Raw genomic sequence first — 25,053 nt, forward strand, 5'->3', positions numbered from 1 at the left:
GGGTTTGTCGGGTGGCCGGTCAGACAGACGTGAGGGTTTGTCGGGTGGCCGGTCAGACAGACGTGAGGGTTTGTCGGGTGGCCGGTCAGACAGACGTGAGGGTTTGTCGGGTGGCCGGTCAGACAGACGTGAGGGTTTGTTGGGTGGCCGGTCAGACAGACGTGAGGGTTTGTCGGGTGGCCGGTCAGACAGACGTGAGGGTTTGTCGGGTAGACTGTTGAGCCGGTCAGACAGACGTGAGGGTTTGTCGGGTGGCTGGTCAGACAGACGTGAGGGTTTGTCGGGTGGCCGGTCAGACAGACTTGAGGGTTTGTCGGGTGGCTGGTCAGACAGACGTGAGGGTTTGTCGGGTGGCCGGTCAGACAGACGTGAGGGTTTGTCGGGTGGCCGGTCAGACAGACGTGAGGGTTTGTCGGGTGGCCGGTCAGACAGACGTGAGGGTTTGTCGGGTGGCTGGTCAGACAGACGTGAGGGTTTGTCGGGTGGCCGGTCAGACAGACGTGAGGGTTTGTCGGGTGGCTGGTCAGACAGACGTGAGGGTTTGTCGGGTGGCTGGTCAGACAGACGTGAGGGTTTGTCGGGTGGCCGGTCAGACAGACGTGAGGGTTTGTCGGGTAGACTGTTGAGCCGGTCAGACAGACGTGAGGGTTTGTCCGGTGGCCGGTCAAACAGACGTGAGGGTTTGTCAGGTGGCTGGTCAGACAGACGTGAGGGTTTGTCCGGTGGCCGGTCAAACAGACGTGAGGGTTTGTCGGGTGGCCGGTCAGACAGACGTGAGGGTTTGTCATGTGGCCAGTCAGACAGACGTGAGGGTTTGTCCGGTGGCCGGTCAGACAGACGTGAGGGTTTGTCGGGTGGCCGGTCAGACAGACGTGAGGGTTTGTCGGGTGGCTGGTCAGACAGACGTGAGGGTTTGTCGGGTGGCTGGTCAGACAGACGTGAGGGTTTGTCGGGTGGCTGGTCAGACAGACGTGAGGGTTTGTCGGGTAGACTGTTGAGCCGGTCAGACAGACGTGAGGGTTTGTCGGGTGGCTGGTCAGACAGAAGTGAGGGTCTGTAGCGTGGCTGGTCAGACAGACGTGAGGGTTTGTCGGGTGGCTGGTCAGACAGAAGTGAGGGTCTGTAGCGTGGCTGGTCAGACAGACGTGAGGGTTTGTCGGGTAGACTGTTGAGCCGGTCAGACAGACGTGAGGGTTTGTCGGGTGGCTGGTCAGACAGAAGTGAGGGTCTGTAGCGTGGCTGGTCAGACAGACGTGAGGGTTTGTCGGGTGGCCGGTCAGACAGTCAGTGCAACCGGTGGGTGTGTGCGTGCATTTCACTATTTGTACAGATGCCTCTCGTAAAGCCACTGGCGGGGATGATAAACATACAGTTGGCATGCAGGGCGAGTGGGTAAAGGTCTAGCAAAGGAAAGATAAGGAATTACCCTATTTAAATACTAGGACAACTGGGCTCCGAGGGATCTGATGTCCAACAGTGAGGATGGGCAACCAGCATCAGATAAGAGACACTGCTCTTCACTCCAGAAGGAGCTCTCTGTGCTGTAAACGGATGTTCTACGCTGCTCTGGGGATCTCAGTCAGAGCTGAAAGATACTGCCGAAGGCTCAGCTGCATAAAGTGGGGGACGGTACAGACAGGGGTGTTTGTAGCGACCGGGGTGACAGTATGGACCAGGACGACGGTAGGGACCGGGGTAACGGTACAGACAGGGGTGTTTGTAGCGACCGGGGTGACAGTATGGACCAGGACGACGGTAGGGACCGGGGTAACGGTACAGACAGGGGTGTTTGTAGCGACTGGGGTGACAGTATGGACCAGGACGACAGTAGGGACCGGGGTAACGGTACAGACAGGGGTGACGGTAGCGACCGGGGTGACAGTATGGACCAGGACGACGGTAGGGACCGGGGTAACGGTACAGACAGGGGTGTTTGTAGCGACCGGGGTGACAGTATGGACCAGGACGACGGTAGGGACCGGGGTAACGGTACAGACAGGGGTGTTTGTAGCGACCGGGGTGACAGTATGGACCAGGACGACGGTAGGGACCGGGGTAACGGTACAGACAGGGGTGTTTGTAGCGACTGGGGTGACAGTATGGACCAGGACGACAGTAGGGACCGGGGTAACGGTACAGACAGGGGTGACGGTAGCGACCGGGGTGACAGTATGGACCAGGACGACGGTAGGGACCGGGGTAACGGTACAGACAGGGGTGTTTGTAGCGACCGGGGTGACAGTATGGACCAGGACGACAGTAGGGACCGGGGTAACGGTGTAGACAGGGGTGACGGTAGCGACCGGGGTCACAGTACGGACCAGGACGACGGTAGGGACCGGGGTAACGGTACAGACGGGTAACGGTAGCGACCGGGGTGACAGTATGGACCAGGACTACAGTAGGGACCGGGGTAACGGTACAGACAGGGGTGACGGTAGCGACCAGGGTGACAGTATGGACCAGGACGACAGTAGGGACCGGGGTAACGGTACAGACAGGGGTGTTTGTAGCGACCGGGGTGACAGTATGGACCAGGACGACAGTAGGGACCGGGGTAACGGTACAGACAGGGGTGACGGTAGCGACCAGGGTGACAGTATGGACCAGGACGACAGTAGGGACCGGGGTAACGGTACGGACAGGGGTGACGGTAGCGACTGGGGTGACAGTATGGACCAGGACGACAGTAGGGACCGGGGTAACGGTACGGACAGGGGTGACGGTAGCGACTGGGGTGACAGTATGGACCAGGACGACAGTAGGGACCGGGGTAACGGTGTAGACAGGGGTGACGGTAGCGACCGGGGTCACAGTACGGACCAGGACGACGGTAGGGACCGGGGTAACGGTACAGACGGGTAACGGTAGCGACCGGGGTGACAGTATGGACCAGGACTACAGTAGGGACCGGGGTAACGGTACAGACAGGGGTGACGGTAGCGACCAGGGTGACAGTATGGACCAGGACGACAGTAGGGACCGGGGTAACGGTACAGACAGGGGTGTTTGTAGCGACCGGGGTGACAGTATGGACCAGGACGACAGTAGGGACCGGGGTAACGGTACAGACAGGGGTGACGGTAGCGACCAGGGTGACAGTATGGACCAGGACGACAGTAGGGACCGGGGTAACGGTACGGACAGGGGTGACGGTAGCGACTGGGGTGACAGTACGGACCAGGACGACGGTAGGGACCGGGGTAACGGTACAGACAGGGGTGATGGTAGCGACCGGGGTGACAGTACGGACCAGGACGACGGTAGGGACCGGGGTAACGGTAGCGACCGGGGTGACAGTACGGACCAGGACGACGGTAGGGACCGGGGTAACAGTTGAGGACCGGGGTAACGGTAGCGACCGGGGTGACAGTACGGACCAGGATGACGGTAGGGACCGGGGTAACGGTACAGACAGGGGTGACGGTAGCGACCGGGGTGACAGTATGGACCAGGACGACGGTAGGGACCGGGGTAACGGTACAGACAGGGGTGACGGTAGCAACCGGGGTGACAGTACGGACCAGGACGACGGTAGGGACCGGGGTAACGGTACAGACAGGGGTGTTTGTAGCGACCGGGGTGACAGTACGGACCAGGACGACGGTAGGGACCGGGGTAACGGTACAGACAGGGGTGACGGTAGCGACCGGGGTGACAGTACGGACCAGGATGACGGTAGGGACCGGGGTAACGGTACAGACAGGGGTGACGGTAGCGACCGGGGTGACAGTACGGACCAGGACGACAGTAGGGACCGGGGTAACGGTACAGACAGGGGTGACGGTAGCGACCGGGGTGACAGTATGGACCAGGACGACGGTAGGGACGGGGGTAACGGTACAGACAGGGGTGACAGTAGCGACCGGGGTGACAGTACGGACCAGGACGACGGTAGGGACCGGGGTAACGGTACAGACAGGGGTGACGGTAGCGACCGGGGTGACAGTACGGACCAGGACGACGGTAGGGACCGGGGTAACGGTACCAGGGTGACGGTAGCGACCGGGGTGACAGTACGGACCAGGATGACGGTAGGGCCCGGGGTAACGGTTGAGGACCGGGGTGACGGTAGGGCCTGAGGTGATGGTACGGACCAGGATGACAGTAGGGCCCGGGGTAACGGTTGAGGACCGGGGTGACGGTAGGGCCTGAGGTGATGGTACGGACCAGGATGACGGTAGGGCCCGGGGTAACAGTTGAGGACCGGGGTGACGGTAGGGCCTGAGGTGATGGTACGGACCAGGATGACGGTAGGGCCCGGGGTAACAGTTGAGGACCGGGGTGACGGTAGCGACCGGGGTGACAGTACGGACCAGGATGACGGTAGGGCCCGGGGTAACAGTACAGACAGGGGTGACGGAAGGGCCCAAGGTAACAGTAGGGACAGGGGTAACGGTACCAGGGTGACGGTAGGGCCCGAGGTGACGGTATGGACCAGGATGACAGTAGGGCCCGGGATAACGGAAGGGCCGAAGGTAAAGGTAGGGACCGGGGTAACGGAAGGGCCAAGTTAACGGTTGGGACCGGTGTAAAGGAAGGGCCAAGGTGATGGTAGGGACCGGGGTGATGGAAGGGCCAAGGTGATGGTAGGGACCGGGGTGATGGAAGGGCCAAGGTGATGGTAGGGACCGGGGTGATGGAAGGGCCAAGGTGATGGTAGGGACCGGGGTGATGGAAGGGCCAAGGTGATGGTAGGGCCCAAGGTAACGGTAGGGCCCGGGATAACGGAAGGGCTAAGGTAACGGTAGGGCCCGGGATAACGGAAGGGCCGAAGGTAACGGTAGGAATGGGTGTAATGGTAGGGCCATGGTAACAATAGAGCCCGGGGTAACAGAAGGGCCAAGGTAATCGTAGGGACCGGGGTGTCGGTACTGCCCGAGGTAACGGTAGGGACTGAGGTAAGGACAAGGGACCAAAGTAACGGTAGGGCCCGGGATAACGGAAGGGCTGAAGGTAACGGTAGGGCCCGGGATAACGGAAGGGCCCAAGGTAACGCTAGGGACCGGGCTGACGGTTTGGATTGAGGTAACAGTGTGGACTTTGATACAAGAGTGGCAATGCTCTAGACTCACTATGAGCATCTTAACACTCTGTGCCAGGAGAACCCTTTATAGGTGAGAAGGCCAAACATGAACTCTAAGTGTGGTCACTCCAACACATGCATGAAGATATTTTCACTTCTCCATTCAAAGGATCACTGTCTAATTGCTCACTATACCGGCTTAATGATGTTCTGAAAGGAAATATAAAACAAACCCGTCAGCATATCTGCCGCCCAAGCACCCTCACGTTCAATAGGACAAAATGTTAAGACAGTAAATGAGGCATACAGAACTCCAAGCTTTTGCTGCCAATTCCCTCTCCCCACCCCGACTCTTCCTTTCTCCCTCTCCATCTCCATTCTGGAAATAGACTAGCCACATCATCCACTATAGACCCACAGATTTCCACAGCAAAATTGACGGCACATTCTCTATTTTGTTTCTCAATCAACTTGGTTGCATCTTCCTGCTTACTCTGCCTCTCCGGCTCTTGCTGTGACGATGAGACTTTACACAGAGATGCCTGAGATGTCTTCCTTCTTCTCAAATGATGCTTTCCCTTCTACAGTCAGAGTGGACAGGGCATTTGACCACATCCCACTTATTTTCTCTGTGTTTGCCCTCCACCACCCCTCCTGGCTGCGTGTTCTGCACTTGAACTTCCTCAAGGGCAGAGTTCCCACAGCCCCCCCCCCCCCAGCTTCCACATCCAATGTATCAATCGTCACAATCTCCACCAGCACAAACACATCTCCCCTTCTCTTCCTCTTTCAGCATTTTAAAGAGGATATGAGGATTATGGGGAACTGGCACAAAAAGAAGATGTAGAGAGAGTGGAAAGCTAGAGACTATTCTCCCCCCAGAGCAGAAATGGCTAATATGAGAGTGGAGCAAAGTATGAAGGGGGCGGGAAGTGGAACACCCTGCCTGGGTGGGGTGGGGAGCGGGGAGAGTTGGGTTGGTAGAGAGAGATACATTAAGGGCATTTAAGAAACTCTTAGAGGGGCACATGATTGATAGAAAAATGGAGGGTTATGTAAGAGAAGGGTTAGATTGATGTTAGAGTAGGTTAAAGGATCAATACAACTGTAGTCGATGTGTTTACGATATGATACTCCAGCTATATGGGGTGTCCAGAGAGGGGCAGCGCCTCTGTTGGAACTGGACTTCCAGGCCCAAGAGAGTAGAACTACCCCAGTGTGACGACTGTCCCACTTTGAAAACGCTCCCGCACAGGTCCCCTCTTTCTTCTCTCTTCTTGGTCGGACAACCCAGAGAGAGACTCCAGCTGTTGCAAATGTACATCTGGTACAAATATAACAAAACTTCCCCATTCCCAAACTCCTCTGCAATAAATACCATTTGCCTTCTTAACTACTTGCCCCACTCTCTGCTGTGATTCACACTCAATGACACCTGGACCTACCATATTTCATTCACTTGCGGTCTCTCTCCATGTTGGTGATCTTTACCATGGGTCATGACCTCATACTGCCCCACACTGTGCTCCACTTGAGAGGTATGGTGAGCTATGGGTGTGGGTGTGGGTGTGGGTAGGGAGGACTAGGCAGGAAGACCATGAAACAAGTCAGCACAAACTAGATGGGCCAAAGGGCCTGTTTCTAGCTTTAGTGCTCCATGACTAGGACTTGCCAAGTTTTCGCCCACTCACTCAGCTCATTTATATTTTGTTGTCTGTCACTATATCCACATCACAATTTGTCATTCCACCCACTGTTTCAACCTCACCGATCTGAGTTTCAGATACAGACGTACACTACAGTGAAACTGCCTAGTTCAATTTCAACAACGTAGCCCAATTCTGCCCCTGCCTCAGATAACCTATTGCACATCAGCTTATCCATGGTTTTGTTAGCTCTGGACAACTACCTTAACATACCTCTGCCTCCCTTGGCCATCACAAACTGTACCTCAGGGATGATACCTGATCCCTGATGAAGATGGCGGAGTTGTTCACCGAAATGTCAGTTATGATCGATATCTACACCTGACTGGAAATGTGAAGAGTTTATTCATCCACATAGACAGCAGTGAAGGTCAGGACTGAAACCAGATCTCCGGCACAGCCAGGCATCACTGTGCCAGCCATCTATTCATTCAAAACATTCAGAAAGAGCAGGGGTATCTGAACGCTGAATACCTCCACATCAAATAAGCACTTCAACTTCTGGAACAGTAAAACCGTGAGACTGAAGAGTGACTGGCAAAAATTGTTGATGAGGCTAAAGGAAACCCAACATTCCAACTAACTCCATTTATCGTGCTTATTTGCTCGTGCTTATTTATCGTGCTCTTCGCCTTCTGGAAAACAAGTTGGAATTGGAATATTATCATCATATGTGCAGAGATACAGTTTTGAAAGCCATTCATATGAAGCATTTCATAAGAAATAGGAGCAGGAATGGACATCTGGCCCATCAGGCCTGCTCTACTGCTCAGTAAGATAGTGACTGATCTCTCTGTCTTTCCAACCATTTCAAAACAGGAATAGGCGAAGTTAGTACAAATCTTTAAGGGAAGGGAATTGGGACAGACTCAGTATGGTTGCCTGCTCATCTGGCTGATTAGATCGTTCTCACTATAGGGGATTCTGATGACCGACAGTGAACAACTCTCTGAATCTGTGAACTGTCTGCTGTTGGAGAGAAGGGAACGGTTGGAAGACAGGTTGAAGCAGATGTGTCCTGGGTGAAATGGCTTTAAACTGCAGAAAATCATTTCATTTAAGCTTAGGCCAGTTTCACTGGCTGGAATGAAACAGGATGGAATATACTGGAAGTCTGATTCTTCCACGTGACCCAGACATTACAGCATCTCACGCAGAGCAGTTCAGTAGGTAAGCACATTGGTGAGTATATCCAATGCCACAGGAATGGAGTTTTTGATATCAGGTGTTTCATGACGATTGGTGTCAGTGGCACCAGCCAGTAGTCATTTAGTTCGGAAGGTGTAGAGTTCTCTGCTACGGGGATGATGGTGGCTGGTTTGAAGCCTGTGAGACAGCAGCCTGGATGAGGCCTGTTGAAGACGTCAGTGAGCTGGTGTGCACACTCCGAGTGCTCGGCCTGGGACATTTTCTGGCCCAGTCAGGGGTGGACTCCCTACAGAGTCCTTTTCCTGTCTGCTGCTGTCACAGACGCTGGCTGCTCACCTGGGAGTTTTCGTGGCCGGTGAAGTCCAGCTCGTACACGTCTACCACGAGAGAGGTAGAACAGTAATGATACAAGGTGTTTTGGGCAGAGGCAGACAGTGGCGACCCCTCACAATTAAATGTCTTAATCACAAGGCACATGTTGAAAAGCACCTAATTTTTAAAATAATTTAAAATAAATTGTTGTTTTGCAATACCTTAACTGTCAATCTTTAGCTGGAGATGTTCGTATAGTCTTCATGGTCTGAGTATCTGTTCCTATGCTGAAACATTCTGGATACTACTTCCTGAGTTTATAATAACACTTACACAATGGACTCCAGTTCACTGGGGCACATCGGGACCAGTACATTTTGGCTCAATTTAGTGGCTGCCCCTAATTAGCCAAAGTTTCGTGCAGATAGATTAACAAAAACTACAATTTAACTAACAAATTACGTATTTAAATAAAATACTGAACAAATTAGAATGCTAGCAATACTACTATAGTACTATAAAACTGTGTATTAGTTCATAAGTTACCTGTGTTCTCTTGATTAACTGTAAATGAACACAGCCAGCACAGATACCCAGTGTAGATAATGTGGACTTCACACAAAACCACCAACTAATGCATCCTCCAAGTCTTCATTTTCATTTGCAACATTCAAGGTAATTGTCAATAACTTCAAATCCTTCGTAGTTCCTAACTTGATGAAGCAGTGAAACCGTTTCACTTTCAGTCCCAGCTGTTTCTGGCATCTCCAAGCCTCAATGCTTGAAACCACAGTGAGCAAAACCATTCTGAATTGTCTTACTGCTTATTTCTTGCCAGCTATCAGTGACGAATATCACTGCTTTCTGAACACAAGTGCACAGAACTGTTTGGTCTAAGCACGGCAGAGCGTCTAACGGCCACACAAGTGCAATACCTGACGCAAGTTGGAAACTGCTTTTTCACATCAAAAAATAAAATTAATGAAACACAGGAACCAAGACCACACAAACTCAGAACTAACAGCGGTTCTGAATAGCTGACTGAGTGGAACCTCAATTCATTCAAGCCTTCATTTCTTCAAACTTCTAATTCAGCAAATTATTCATTTTACTTTTCTTGAAATTTAAATGATTTTAAAACAGATTAATTTTAATCTCGAGTATTTTGATCAAGCAACACAGATAGTGGACATGGGTGTTCCTACAAATACCTCCAATGCTCCAGCTACCACCCTCTTCTCCCATTACACGCCTTAGTGGCTTTTCACCAAGGCTCTGTGTGGGCAAGCCCAACCCTTTCCTGTTTTCCACATCCCTCTCAATTCCACTTTCCCAGCACACATGCCCAAATGACCTAAAGCTGTTCAGCCATGCGAAGGCGTATCAAACAATTCCAGTATCTGTAAATGCATACTTTACAAAGTAAAGATTGGAAAGAGAGGGAGCCTATGGTAATGGAGCTCTGGCAAAATATCTCCCTCTCTAACCAAAGTGCATTAATTTCTGGAGGTTACTCAGCTTGCAGCCTGTAGTGACCTGCTCTGCATCACATATTCCTAGTTTTTGTCAATAAAACACTCTGGGAACTGGTGATCTGATTGTGTCACACATTGTATCCCATTCCCAGTAGACATACAGTACTGTGCAAAAGTCTTGGGGCACACACACGTACATACTCACACACACAGATAGACAGAAAGATATATATATATATAAAATAGAGGAGAGAGAGAGGGGGGGGGAGGAGAGGGAGGGGGGAGAGAGGGGGAGAGAGAGGAGGGGGAGGGGGAGGGAGGAGAGAGAGGGGGAGGGAGGAGAGGGGAGGAAGGGGAAGGAGGAGGGGAGGGAGGAGAGAGGAGGGGAGGGAGGAGGGAGGGGAGGGGGAGAGGGAAAGAGATATTAAGGCTCTTGCACAGTATTTAGTAATTTTATGTATAGTACTGTACTGCTGCTGCAAAACAGAGAAAAAGTTCATGACATATGTGGTGATAAACCTGATTTTGATATGGATCTCCTTTGTGGACTGGGAGTGGGAAAGGGGCAAGGATTGAGAAATCATGGTTAGGAAAAAGGGGAGTGGGAAGCACCAGAGATATATTTTGTAATGATCAATAAGCTAATTATTAGGAATCCAATGACCATGCCTGGTGTCTCAGTGCCAACTCTGCCCCGGCACTCCTTCACTGCCACCTGTCCCACACGGTGCTCCACCCTCACCATTCCCAACATCTTTGGCTCTCGCTAGATTTACAGACTCGCTCTCCACTCCACGTTGACAAATAGAGTACTGTGCAAAAATATCCCAGTACTAAGTGCCTAAGACTTTAGCACAGTAATGTAAATGAAACAAACTAAATCATGTAAATAGTCTTTAATCATACACAAAAATGATCCGCGAAATGTTCAAGCAGATTTGTCCAAACGATCTTATTTTGGTGCTTCTAACACGTTAAGGAGACTGCCTAACATTTTTGTACTAATGGTCACACCACAAACCTGTACACATACGGATGAACCTACATACTCGTCTCTCCTATTCCCAATTTCAAATGAAGAAACAGGACCACGGTGTCAGGAGAGAAATTACTGAATTGAATAGAAAGTAAGAGTTTGCTTTGCCTCTAACCTTGGAGAGAAATACCATTTACCCAGGACACAATGAATCACCAATATTGAGACAACCACGCTGAATTCCATGACAGTTCGGTCAAACCTTTAGTTTAAAACAGATCCAAACCTGAAACACTAACATCAAGAAGTACCCAGAAGTCAACCTGCACACCAGCCTGCAGTACAGTTAAATACCTGTGCCATTTGCTGTCCTCCCAGAGGAATGGCGTTTTGAGGCGTGGACGATGCAACAGATGCAGGTGGGAACCGTGGTCGCACAGTGCGGGTCATAGAAGACATCATCTTTGAGGACAGAGGGACAACAGACAAATAATCGCAAAACAAGAATGCAGTGCAGCAAGGACCAAAAGGAAGCACACACGTCCCCTGTGAGTGCAGAGTCTCCAATGCAGGGCAGCGCGCAGCCGTCCCCAACTCCTGGCACACTGAGCATTTCTGTTGTGTGGGAAAGCAAGGCCACTACGAACACACTCAGAATCAAATGGGATTTGTTTTCATGTTCCAATTGTAATTAATTCATAGACTTGTTTTGTTAATTTTAGATCCACTTTTGCTGGGAGATGGAGAAGTATTCAGATTAAACCCAGAATCTCACACATTTGTTAAACTGGACAATACTGTTGAACAACAGGGTGGCCTCACCCTTTTAGCTGTGCTGCACTGATTTCAATAGAAAATTGTTTAATTAAACTCTTGGACTTGGTCTCATCTACCGAGGGTGCACCTGGATGACAGATTTGAGTGGGCTACCAACACAGAGGCTACATAACAGAAGGGCCAGATTTGCCTTCACTTCCTGAGGAGACTGAGGTCCTTTGGAGGGTGCAGGCCTCTCCTTCACATGTTCTACCAGTCTGTTGTCACCAGGACAATCTTCCATGCTGTGGTGTTCTGGGGCAATGGCATCAACACGGGTGATGCCAACAGGCTCAATAAACTGATTAGAAAGGCGGGCTCTGTTATAGGAGTCACACTGGACACACTGGAGGCTGTGGTAGATCAAAGGACCCCACGGAAAATCCTAGCAATTCCTTACAGTGTTTCTCACACGCTGCATGCCTCCTTGGCTGAACAGAGGAGCACTTTTGGTCATAAACCAAGACAACTTGCCTTCTGTCTCTATAATGAGTCAACCTATAGCTGGGAAAGTGATGACCCCCCTCCTGTTAAGACTGTTTGATGTAACTTATCTTTTATTCTTTCTTACTTATCTTCCAGTCTTTGTATATTTGTGTACTTGTGCTGTTACTGTGACAGTGTAATTTCCTTTGGGATCAATAAAGTATCTGTGTATCTAACTATCTATCAGTACCATTTTTAACCAAAGCTAATATTCAATTATTAAAAGGTACAGACACTGTTTTACATCTGTGTAGTCAACCAACAACTGCCCAAACTACTACAGTGTTTGCATGGGTACATGACGATGGTGCCCAATGATCAGGTCGCTATCAATAATAAGTTATTATTTTAATTTATCAGTAAGTTATTAAATGCCACTGAACTGGAGAATGTTGCTAATATTTTTCATCCATGCTTTCCCCAGCAATACTGATGCTTACTAGTACAGTCCAATAACTCAATCCAATGAGCCGTTCAGCATTCAGGAGATGGGTTTATGCTTCAGCGGGTTTCCAAATCGGGCCTGTCTTGCCCTCATAGTGGGTGGGAATGGTAACACATTAAACTTTAATCAGACGCATCGCTTGGTTGCCTTGAAGAGCCTGTACAACGGTGCCACCCAGAGGCGGAATGAAAAGTGGGGCCCTCCTTCCCGCAGCCTGAGTGATCGTCACACCACACAACAGAAATGAAAGGAAGGGGGAAAAGTAAATTACAGCAATACAGAAAGCAGGCTCTCCAAATCTTGCTTTCTTTCAGGTTTATTTTATTGCTGCGGTGCACTCTCAACCTGGCACTTTAGTTTAATTGAGGTATTTTTGCATGTGGAGATGCTTTAGATAATAGTGAAACAGAAATCAATATGTTTTTCTTTCCCACCTGCTGCTTAGGATTCTCAAGGACGTGTGTGCTTTAAAAAATAAAGTTTATATTCAGCAATACTCAAATGAAAGAGGCAGCTCGAGCAGTGACCACAGGACAGATGATCCAATGATTCAGTTAGTTCACAGAAACACAGACAGCTAGCAAACGGAAATGAGAGGCAATTCAGATGGGAAGTGTAACATGCACTGAGCAACAGGCAATAGCTGGGTCAAGACCGATGGGGGAAATTATTCTGGGAAACACAGTCTGCACTTTGAAGTCAGAGCCGGCATAGAACAATGGGTTGAATTGCCTCCTTCTGGACTGCAACCGTTCTATAACACACAAGTCAATAACAGATGATAAGCCTGTCCACCAAGCTGACCGCCCGATGCTATTGTGCACTGCCTGCCCTTGTACCTAACTACATTTTTGCAGCTTCCATCATAAACATTAGAAATATCTTCAAAAGTGACAGTAAGCTGGCTCCCTATGGCTGTGTGATTTAGTTATTTTATTTCCCCTTTCACTGCCCACTCATGACCAAAACCAGAGCCTGACATAATGACAACTGCTCTCTACTCTCCTGGAAGTTAAATAACACTCAAAGAAATTTCGCCACACAGTCTCCTGGACTGTTTCAGGATTCAGGTTGATGTTCTGCTCTCAATGTCTGAAGAAAATATTACGTTCCAAAGTCCTTCACTTTACTTCAATGATCTGATAACCCTTTTAGAAATGCTGTACTTCATCCCACTCCCACGTGTTGCAAGATGGTCAGTGCCATCATTCGACTGAGCTGCCACGTTCTGTCCCTTCGTACACAATCTGAACTTCACTGAGAACACAGGTCATGCTTCTCACAGTTCCTGCATCCGGAAGACAAACTTTACCCAGTGTACAGATTTCAGGAAATTTATGACACCGAGCAGACCATTTTTATCCCATTGTGTTGATGCCAGTCCAAAGCAAGCTGCCCAGTCTAATCCAACCTTCCTTGCAGGTCTCAGCTCCTGACGTACATCTCCAAGTAATGTTTAAATGGGGTGGATCTCCTGGCGGGCACTCATTTCCCACTCATACACTGATGTGTCTGTCCACAGCCTTGTCTACTGCTAAGCTGAGCCAGACGCAGGCTGGCGAAGCAACATCTCATATTCTGTCTCCAACCTAATGGCACCAGCATCAATTTCTCTAAATTCCAGTAACTGCTGCTTTGTTCCCACACCCTCATTTTGCTTCCCTTTACTCTTTTGTTGCCCCTTCTCTTCCCCCCCCACCCTCATCCTCACACCTTGCCCATCAACCTACCCCTCCCCTCCCATTGTCATGTCTGAGTGTCACTAACTTCATTCAAACCTGGGTGGGTGAGTGTGTGCCTACAGGGACATACTGTACGTACCCAAACGAAAAGCTGTGGATTAACCAGGAGGTTTGTAGTCTGCTGCGGGCTAGACCTGTGACATTCAACTGGCTCAGACCTGTGATCCAGATCTGCACGAGAAAACCAATTACGGCTTGCTGAGGCCTATCTCAAGAACAAAGGAACATTTCCAAACGAGGTTGGTGGCAGAATTGGCCATTATTTCCTATAAAAGCGAAACCTAACATGATGAATGCCTGTGATTCTTCACTCCCAGATACGCTCAATGCCTTTCATTCACGGCTTGACTGGGAGAATAAAGTTCTGAGGATCCCCGTAGCACCCAGTGACCCTCTGATTTCTGACTCGGAGCCGCTCAGGCTGCCCTCTCAAGTGGGTGGAGCCTAACAAGGCCCCAGTACCTGGTAAGTCTCTGAAAACCTGTGCCAACCAACTGGCGGGGTGTTCAAAGACACTTTCAATCTCTCAATGCTACAGTCATAAGTTCCCACCTGCTTCAAAAAGGCAACAATTATACCAATGCCTAGGTGTGTGCTGCCTCAGTGACTGCCATCCAGTAGCACTCACATCTGCAGTGATGAAGTATTTGAGAGGTTGGTTGTAGCTAGAATTTACTCCTGTCTTAGCAAGGAGCTGGACCCACTGCAATTTGCCTATTGCCCCAGCAAATGCGATCTCATCAGCCCTTCATGCGCCCTTGGATCAGGTGGACAATACAAATATCTATGTCACGATGCTGTTTATTGACAATAGGTCAGTGTTTAACACAATCATTCCAAACAGTGCTGATTGAAAAGCTACAGGACCTGGGCCTCTGTACCTTCCTCTGCAACTGGATCCCCGACTTCCTAACCGGAAGACCACAATCTGTGTGGATTGGAAATAACATCTCCACCTCATTGACAATCAACACCCGTGCGCTTCAGGGCTGTGTGCTTAGCCCACTGCTCTACTCTCTCTCCATCCATGACTGTGTGGCCAGGTACAGCTCAAATACCATCTATAAATTTGCTGACGATGCGACTACTGTTAGTAGAATTTCAGATGGTGACGAGAGGGAGTACAGGAGTGAGATATATCAGCTATTTGAGTGGTGTCACAGCAACAACCTTGCACTCAATATCAGGGAGACCAAAGAACTGATTGTGGACTTCAGAAAGGATAAGACAAGGGAACACACACCAATCCTCACAGAGGGACCAGAAGCAGAAATAGTGAACAATTTCAGGTTCCTGGGCGTCACCATCTCTGAGGATCTACCCTGGTCCCAACACATCGATGCGGCTACAAGGTGACACAAGCAGTCTGAGGAGATTGGTATATCACCACAGACACTGGTAAATTTCTGCAGATGTACCGTGGAGAACATGGCTGCATCACCGACTGGTATGGGGGGGGGGGGGGGGGGGGGAGCTGTAGAGAGTTACGAATGTAGTTTGCTCCATCATGGGCACCAGCCTCAGTAGCATCCAGGGCATTTTCAAGGAGCAATACCTCAAAAGGTGGCATCCATCATCACAGACTCCCATCATCCAGACATGTCTTTTTCTCACTGCTACCATCAGGGAGGAGGTACAGGAGCCTGAAGGCACACACTCAACGATTCAGGAACAGCTTCTTCCCCTCTGCCATCAGTGAGGAGGTACAGGAGCCTGAAGACACACACTCAGTGATTCAGGAACAGCTTCTTCCCCTCTGCCATCAGTGAGGAGGTACAGGAGCCTGAAGGCACACACTCAGTGATTCAGGAACAGATTCTTCCCCTCTGCCATCAGGGAGGAGGTACAGGAGCCTGAAGGCACACACTCAGCGATTCAGGAACAGCTTCTTCCCCTCTGCCATCAGGGAGGAGGTACAGGAGCCTGAAGGCACACACTCAGTGATTCAGGAACAGCTTCTTCCCCTCTGCCATCAGTGAGGAGGTACAGGAGCCTGAAGGCACACGCTCAGCGATTCAGGAACAGCTTCTTCCCATCTGTTATCTGATTCCTAAATGGTCGCTGAACCCTCACTACTTTTTAATTTCTATTTCAGCACTACTTATTTAACTATTCTACAGATGTGCTGTAATTCAGTGTCTTCTCTATTATTGTGTGGCGTTGCCCTGCTGCTGCAAAGGCAGTAAGTGTCATGACATACGCCAGTGATTCTGATCGCCCACCTTCTTCCTTTCACTCCTTGCTCTACCACCCTTTCTTATCAGTCTCCTTCTCCAGCTCTTCACCCTTCCTTCTAGCACCTTCCAGCTTCTCAAGTCATTCTTTCATCTCCCCTCCCATAACTTCCTACCTTCCCCCGATCACTTGCAAGCTCAGGCTCCTCCTTTACCCTCACAACTTTATTCTGCCTGCCATTTTTCCTGATGAAGAGTCACAGCTCAAAACACTGAATGTTCATTTCCGTCTGCAGACGCTGCCTGACCTGCTGAGTTCCTCCAGCATTTGCGGTATTACTTTCCAAATACTATTACCACTGCACATAGCAATTTAAACTACGTTTTATCAGCATGGAATGAGGCTTTGGAATGTATTTGTAAATGAACCAGACAGCAGGCAAACAGTTAAGACTGGATAAACATCTGGTTGATAGGAGTGAAAGGACATGCTGCCAATGACTTCAAATACAGTTCACATGAAAAGCAAACAACGATTCTTTGGGCTGCAGAGCCTGTTTCTTTGTTGTAACATGTGCCTAACATTTAGTCGATGTGACTCTTCAGACTGCACATATTAACTTGTATTTTAATCCAGGTAACCAATAGTTAAGCAGCAAATCAGACTGTATTAGATTAGACTGTCAAAGGTGCAAGTGTTCCAAACACTTCTTTCCTCCCCAGTCAGCACTTTGGAAGGACTTTTTACTTTGCAACTCCTCGGCCTGCTCTTCTTACAGCTTTCCCTTGCGACATCCGTGTTCCAAGTAGCCTTTCTGGCTGAAGCAACGGTCCTCCTGCACATTGTCCGCTCCATTCAGTTCTCACAACATAATCTCTCTCCAGAAGAAACACTGATCGACCGGCACCTCCAATGAGAACTCCCTGTTGACTGCCTCTTTAATTTTCCTTCCCACTCTGATCTCTGCGCTTGCGAGCTTCTGTATTGCTACGATGACAAGCTTGATGATCACACTGTCTAGGCACACTGCAGCCTTGCAGACTCAAAACTGAATTACAACTGGCCACTTTTACTGCAAGTCAGCATTAAGCACATTTATTCCATCTTCAATACCTCACTCTGACCCATTGCTTGCAAATCATCACGTTGGGGTGTCATTCACTAACTGTCCTTTCCCACAGCGCTCTTGATCTCGCTCTTTCACAGGTCCTCTCTTTAACTTTAAACTCTTTTCTCTCTCTGGATCAGTTCTGAGAACAGAGTTGCTTCCCGTAGATACTGTCTGACCTGAACGTTTCTGTTTTTATTGTAGGTTTCCAGAATCTGCAACAACTCGAGAAATGCCAGAAGAACTCAGCCTCTGTGGAAAGGGAAGCCAGTCAGAGACTTTTCATCAACACTAAAGAGGGATCTTGAACCTGAAAGAATGGCCAACTTCTCTCTTCACAGATGCTGCCTGACTGGCTGAGTTCCTCCAGCATTTCTCTAGGCACGGCACATTCCAGCATCTGCAATTCTTTTATTTTCATTAAACATTTGCTTTCCCTGTCTTCTTGGTTCATTATTCTAAAGGTGACGCAAGCTTTTCATTAGCAAAAACCACCTCTGATTCTATCCCTTCCACTAACCACATCCAAGCCAGTTCCAAATCTGGTGAAAGTCCGTAAACTAAATTAGAAACAAGCAGTTACTGGGGCAGATCTTCCACAGGATTTGTCTCCTTACCCCTGTGCCAAGCCTATGTTCCAAAAATGTGGTCAACGGCACAATCTCCACAAACAAGAGAAAATCTGCAGATGCTGGAAATCCCAGCAACACACACAAAATGCTGGAGGAACTCAGCAAGCCAGGCAGCGTCTTTTCGAGTACAGTCGATGCTTCGAGCCGAAACCCTTCAGCACAATCCCCATCAGGCATACCAGATCCCGATCCAGCACTGAGTTTCAACACGATCAAAGCAGGCAGTTGGTCAGTGAGACCACGTCCCCAAGCTCAGCACAGCCCAATAAGTAGCCCAATAAAACTTGGTAAAAATTAAAATTCCTTAAATGTCTAAAAAGCATGTCTACATACAGATAAATCAATGAAGCTAATCCAAATAAATAATAAAACCAAACTGAATTACCTTTATCCTGAGAACTCATCTCTCTAGTCATTGACTGCAGCTGTCACGGTTTAACCGGGAAAGGCTCAAGAGTACGTTTCGCAGCTTGAGAACAGACTGCCTGAGGAAGGTGGGGCTGCCCTGATGGACTCCATGAGGATTCACTAGAGCGGCAAGGGCAGAAGGCAGCCATCCTCTGCTGACTAACAACAACAATAGTGCTGGAAAGCAAGGTCTACACGAGACCTTCAGCATCTCCATGACGTCACTGGAAGGTGAGGGCAATCTGTGCTTTGTTTCAGAAAACAATGAGGTCAATAACAATGCATTTGCCCTTGAAAGCAGACTCTATAACATACAACGTGATATTTCAACTATCTCACTATTATTCCTAAAACAGAGTATCAGCGACTATTAATGACAAGTACAAATTTTTTCTGCAACTCCAAATACCCAAAGCTGGAGGAGGAAAGAATCGGAGGAAGAGCTAATTCATAATTCAGAAGCAAGTTGCTTTACAAAAACGTGCAACTAACAGCCGGAAAAAGAAACCTGCAGAAACAAAGTAACACACCGGAAATCCCATAGTACCCTGATCAACTCATGCATTGAGGCAGATGGCAGGCATTCACACCATGTTCCTTACCTGGCCTGCTGCTCCCATCTGGGCCTGTGCTTGAACCTGGGCTTGCGCTTGGGCCTGGGCCTGGGCCTGCGCTTGGGCCTGGGCCTGGGCCTGGGCCTGCGCCTGGGCCTGAGCCTGAGCCTGGGCCTGGGCCTGTGCTTGGGCCTGGGCCTGGGCTGTCTGCCCCTGTGGAAACTGTGTACGGACCTGAAAGAAAAGCATAAAAATTATACCAATGTGTTTGTACTTTGAGCTTTGCTCAAAATTGGTCTGTTAACCAGTGTAGTACTAATACACAGAACCCTTTATACAGGAGGATATAACATCTGGGAGGATAATTTAATCAGAGCCAGTGGCTCCAGTTTCCTTCCACATCCAAGTATGTAATGGAGGATTAATTGTACCTGTAGGTCTTCCATAATGCAGGCTAATAGAAAAAGAATCACAGGAAATTTGACTAACTGTGAAAGGGGAAGTTGGAGGTCGAAGAAGTGAAGAGTGGGAAAAGGTACCGATGGGACCTGGTTAGAGCTAAGGAGCTCTTTGTTTTGTGATAAATTAAGGACGGTGGTTGTTGTCTATACGGCCTTCAGCAACACCTTTGACAAGGTCCACATGGAATGGAAAGATGGTCAAGGAGGTTCAGTCGGTTTGCATTCAGAATGAGGTAGAAAATTGGATTCACAGGCGACAGTGACAGCAGATGGTTGCCTCTCTGTGCTGCAGGGATCTGTGCTGGGTCCTTGTTATTTCTCATCTATCTCAACCATCTGGATAATAATGTGGTAAACCGGATCAGCAAATTTGTAGATGACACCAAGACTGGGGGCATAGCGGACAGCAAGGGAGGCTATCAAAGCTTGCAGCACGACTTGGACCAGCCGGAAAAATGGCCGATTAGAATTAAAGTATGGGGTTTTGCATTTTGGGAGGACAAACCAAGGTACCAAAAACTTACCCAGTGGCATTAAGATGAGGTTATATTGCATAATGAGTTCTACATTCTGACAAAAGCCATTGAAGGATAAAGGCTTTGTGAAGCCAATTTTAGGGCAGAGCTTGTGTGTTTAGAACCAGAATGCCTTTCAATAGGCACAGCCTCACCAGGCACAACAGGTCCAGCTGTAACCGTGTCAGTCATAGTGCTTGCATCAACCAAGCATGATCAGCTCCCTCCCACCTTACCCATGAGCCTTATTACTAATTTTAAAGCATCTTTGCAGATGGATTATGGTAAGTGTATGGAGAAATTGATGGCTTTGAGTAGATTGCTGTTCTCAGAGCAGAGAACAGATCCATTTCACCTGAGGGGGTCAAAATTCTTGGCTTTGGTTAAGTGGAAGAAACAGCACTGGCAGGAGAATGAATCTGAGATTGCCTACAGAAGAAAATAGGGAAAGTTAAGAGAATTCAACAGATTTGATTTGAAAGGGCAGTGGAATCAGGATCAAATACTAATCTTACAAAGAAGATTGTTAATATATAATTCAAAAGGAAAAAATGGTGAGCTTAAGGAGGCTACTTGGATAGATGCAGTAAAGCACGGGTCCAGGCACGGTGGGGAAATGAGTTCCTGTACCGTGAGGTTTCAGCATTCCTTTCACTGGTAGCTTTGGGAATACTAGCAAACAAGAAGTTCTACTTGAACTGTACATGTGTTCACAGCTGATCTTCTGACACGAAGTGGAAATCGTTCTCCAGTACTGCTGAGACGAGCGATGTTAGCTACATCACCCTGCTCCTGCACGGTCACACAGTGTCAGCCGTCCACAACGCAATGATACCCAGCCAGAGCATAACTACCTGCTGTGGAGCCTGCAGTTTGATGGGTGGCTGCTGCTGCTGTGTTAAAGGTGAAGACATGGAGACCTGCCCAGACTGCCCAGGTACCTGGGCAACCATGGCCTGCGGCTGGGACGGTGCTGCCAGCTGTGATTGGGGCTGAGGCTGTGACTGGAGCTGCTGGAGCTGCTGGAGCTGGATCTGCTGGTGCTGCTGGAGCTGCTGTTGGATCAGTCTCTGTAAGAACAAAGAGAACTTCAAACACGAGCTCAGTAATTCATCACACCAACCTCATGCCACCGTGTGATACCCCACAGCACTGGCCCCCGTGCCATAGTGGCAGGACTGTACCCATCGGCACCCAAATCTCATGGGCCTGCTCCTACCGCTATGGTAAAGTGATAGGCGAACCTCAACTCTAACCTGCAAGTGAGAACACCGCGAATGACTTGAGGATAACACTTAAGCAATGCTGAAAGAAGACATTAATTCTTTGCTAACCAATTCCACTGTTTCATAAATCAGGTTACAGAAAATAAACACGTCCTACCTGCAACCACAACATACCCTTAGATCAGACATCTGTTTAATTTCAAGTCAAACTCCACAAAGTTGTTCTGTAAGTCTGCAAGTTGTTCTTCAGTTTTAAAGGAACAGGGTCCTTTCTGTATTTGGAGCTGAACGGAGGCATGAAGGAATCTTGTATAAATTATACATGACTTGCACAACAAAATGTTGTGGATTGAGTTAAGAAACTGCAAGGGTAAAAGGACTTTTATGGCAGTTATATACAGGCCTCCCAAAAACAGGTGAGATGTGAACCACAGCCTACATTAGGAAATAGAAAAGTCATTTCAAAAGGGCAATGTTATGGTAGTCATGGGAGATTTCAACATGCAGGTCAATTGGGAAAATCGGGTTGTAATGGATCTCAAGAGAGTGAGTTTGTTGAATGCCCATGAGATGGCTTTTTAGAGCAGTTTCTCATTGAGCCTACCAGGGGGTCAGCTATACTGGAAAGGGTGTTACGTAACGAACCAGAGGCGATTCAGGAGTCTAAGCTAAAAGTATCCTTTGGAGGCAGTGATCACAATATGATTGAATTCAACTTGAAATTTAATAAGGAGAAAGTAAAGTCTAACATACTAGTATTTCAGTGCAGTAAGGGAAATTACAGTGGCATGAGAGAGGAATTGGCCAAGGTAAATTGGAAACGTTGACAGCAGAGCAGCGATAACGTGAGTTTCTAGGAAAAATGAGGAAGGTTCAGGATAGATGTATTCCAAAAACAAACAATTACTCAAGTGGCAAAATCGTACAATCGTGGCTGACAAGGGAAATCAAATCTAACGTAAAAGCAAAAGGGAGGGCATACAACAAAGCAAAAATTATTGGGAGGACAGAGAATTGGGAATCTTTTAAAACCCTACAGAGCAACTAAAAAAATCAAAGTGGATAGTAAAAGCTTTTTCAAGTATGTTAAAAATAAAAGAGAAATGTGCTGGCATTGGAGAGGGTCCAGAGGAGGTTCACAAGGATGATTGTGGGAATGAGAGGGTTATCATACCAGGAACGTTTGATAGCTCTGGGTCTGCACTTGCTGGATGAGAGGGGATCCCACTGAAACCTTTTGAATGCTGAAAGGCTGAGAGAGAGTAGATTTTTCTCTGGGGGCATGGGGAAGTCTAGGACAAGAGGACACAGCCTCTGGACAGAGGAATGTCCATTTAAAACAGAGATGCTGAGAAATTTTTTTAGGCAGAGGGTGGAGCATTTGTAGAATTTGTTGCCATAGGCAGCTGCGGAGGCCAGGTCGTTGAGTGTATTTATGGCAGAGATTGATAGGTTCTTGATTGGATATGGCATTAAAGGATATGGGGAGAAGGCCAGGGAGTGAAGCTGAGGAGGGCAATAAAGGGTCAGCCATGATTGAATGACAGAACAGACACGATGGGCCAAATGTCCTAAACTAAACATAGTGATATTAGTGCAAGTTGAGGGAGAAATGGTGCGAGGAAGAATGAGGGCTTTTCAGGTCTTTATTATGTATGGATTTGAATACAGGTGGTCACGTTGCAATTGTATTTCAATGTTGTTTTCAATTTTGATCTAGTTCCGATGACGCTGAGTCTATATGCTGTACATATGTGGAGAGTGGATGGGGACTACATTCTCTAAAGTTCAGAAGAAAGGAAGGTTTCATTGAAATGTACAGAATTCTCTCAGGGCTCTACAGGCTGGATATGGGGAAAACTTCTCTGGGATCAGGGGAGGGAGTCTGAAAGTAATGGGTAGGTGGATCCTCTACACCAGAGGACTGTGGGTATTCACACATTGACTGATTGGCTTCTGGATATTCCGGGAATGAAGGAATGTGGGAATGGTGCTAGAAATAGTGCTGAGGTGAAGTCTGAACAATAATTTACTAGAGCCCAGCTTGAAAGACCGGATGGTCTACTTAACTTCTATAACGCTGAGCAGTGACGGCACAGTTCTTAATGTGGGAGTGGCCACAGGACTGCTGTCCTTTACCCGTGCACACACGCAGAATGACAGCATCACAGAGATGGCGTAGGCTACTAAGGCGAAGCGGCTGAACTGTCTGGTGCTCTAGTGGGCATCTCCTTTGCTCAGTAGCAAATATGGTGGAGTAGCTGCCCCTCGTCATGGCATCTCACCCTGGGCTATTTACATCCTTCTGCACCTGGACTGTTCAAGTTTATGTAGTTTGTGTTTGCCAGGCAGTGTGCTGCTGCTATAAAGAGCTAACCTCCATGGCGTTTAGACCCATCTGCCCATGATAATGAAGTTGAACTTAACAAACCATTTGCCCTGTGTACAAGCACACCCTGGTCTCTTTGAAGATCAATACCACACATTCACAAAACGGCTTTCTGATGTTAAATGCATTGAAGTGGACCACATACAATTCCACATTATATTAAATTTGCCATGTTCTCACCCATTTCACTCATCCTGTCTAATCTCATCTCATTTAGTCTCACAGCAGAGTTGGAAATTTGGCCCCATCAATCAGACCGTCGATACAGATTCTGAACAACAGAATCCCAAGCCCTGGTCATTCACACTCTTTGTTCCCATTCCCAACCCAATTCCACGTGCTCTTTTAGCCAACCTTCCGGATGGAACCTTTTCAAAAACTGACTGAAATTCCAAATTACAAATGATGCACTTACAAAGAAGACATGACAGTAATGATATATTTCATTAAGAGTTTGAGGAGAATTGGTATGTCACTAAAGACACTCGCAAGCTTCTACAGATGCATTACTGTGGAGAGCGTTCTAACTGCCTAGAATGGGGGGGCCACTCCATCACGTGCACTAGCCTCCCCAGCATCCAGGACACCTTCAGACAGCAATTCCTCAAAGACAGCTTCCGTTGTTAAGGACCCCCATCGCATTGCTACCACCAAGGGGATGGTACAGGAGCCTGAAAACACACTCAACATTTCAGAAACAGCTTCTTCCCCTCCACCAACAGATTTCTGAATGAACAATGAACACAACCTCAGTTTTCTTTCCACCACTCTTAATTTTCTTTTTTTATATACAGTTGCTAGAAAAAGTTCGTGAACCCTTTGCAATTACCTGGTTTTCTGTATTAATTATTCATAAAATGTGGTCTGATCTTCACCTAAGTCACAATGATAGACAAACACAATATGCCTAAACTAATAACACACAAAAACATAATTTTGACATCTTTACTGAATACGTTACTTCATCATTCGCAGTCCCGGTTGGTTAAAGTACACAAACCCTCGTATTTAACTGGTAGAACGTCCTTTAGCAGCAATAACCTCCACCAAATATTTCCTGCAGCTGCTGATCAGACTGGCACAAAAGCATGGAGGAATTTTAGACCATTGCTCCATATAAAACTGTTTCAGTTCATCAATATTTCTGGGATACCTTCCACGAAAAGCCCTCTTCAGATCATGCCATAGCATCTCAATTGGGTTAAGGTCAAGAGTCTGCCATTCCAAACCACAAATTTCTTCTCTTTAAACCATTCTGCTGTTGATTTACTCGTGTTTTTGATCATCGTTGTGTTGCATCATCTAACTTCTATTAAGTTTCAGGTGACAGACCACTACACTGACAGTCTCCTGTAAAATGTCTCGATACAATATTGAATTTGTTGTTCCAGACCCTGAGGCAGCAAGGCAGCCCCAAACCAAGATGTTCCTTCACTGTTGGGAGGTTTTGGT

The 25,053-nt window shown here is 48.1% G+C and overlaps 1 protein-coding gene and 1 pseudogene across 3 annotated transcripts in view; both read right to left on the minus strand.

Annotated features, from left to right (window-relative positions):
* Positions 1–25,053, minus strand: part of LOC132401275 (mitochondrial import inner membrane translocase subunit TIM14-like) — a 499,620-nt pseudogene that overhangs the window by 277,880 nt on the left and 196,687 nt on the right.
* med15 (mediator complex subunit 15) overlaps positions 1–25,053 on the minus strand; it is a 250,048-nt gene that overhangs the window by 147,831 nt on the left and 77,164 nt on the right. For 2 of the 3 annotated variants that reach the window (XM_059983309.1, XM_059983306.1), the window contains 3 exons: positions 20,841–21,056; positions 19,059–19,244; positions 10,999–11,106 (listed from right to left, as the gene is read on the minus strand). In XM_059983309.1, coding sequence (XP_059839292.1) covers positions 10,999–11,106; positions 19,059–19,244; positions 20,841–21,056 — 510 coding nt within the window. The remainder of the gene's footprint in view (positions 1–10,998; positions 11,107–19,058; positions 19,245–20,840; positions 21,057–25,053) is intronic. The other variant, XM_059983308.1, reaches the window with a different exon arrangement.

The sequence above is a fragment of the Hypanus sabinus genome, chromosome 10 (assembly GCF_030144855.1).
Source record: "Hypanus sabinus isolate sHypSab1 chromosome 10, sHypSab1.hap1, whole genome shotgun sequence".
Classification (NCBI taxonomy): domain Eukaryota; kingdom Metazoa; phylum Chordata; class Chondrichthyes; order Myliobatiformes; family Dasyatidae; genus Hypanus; species Hypanus sabinus.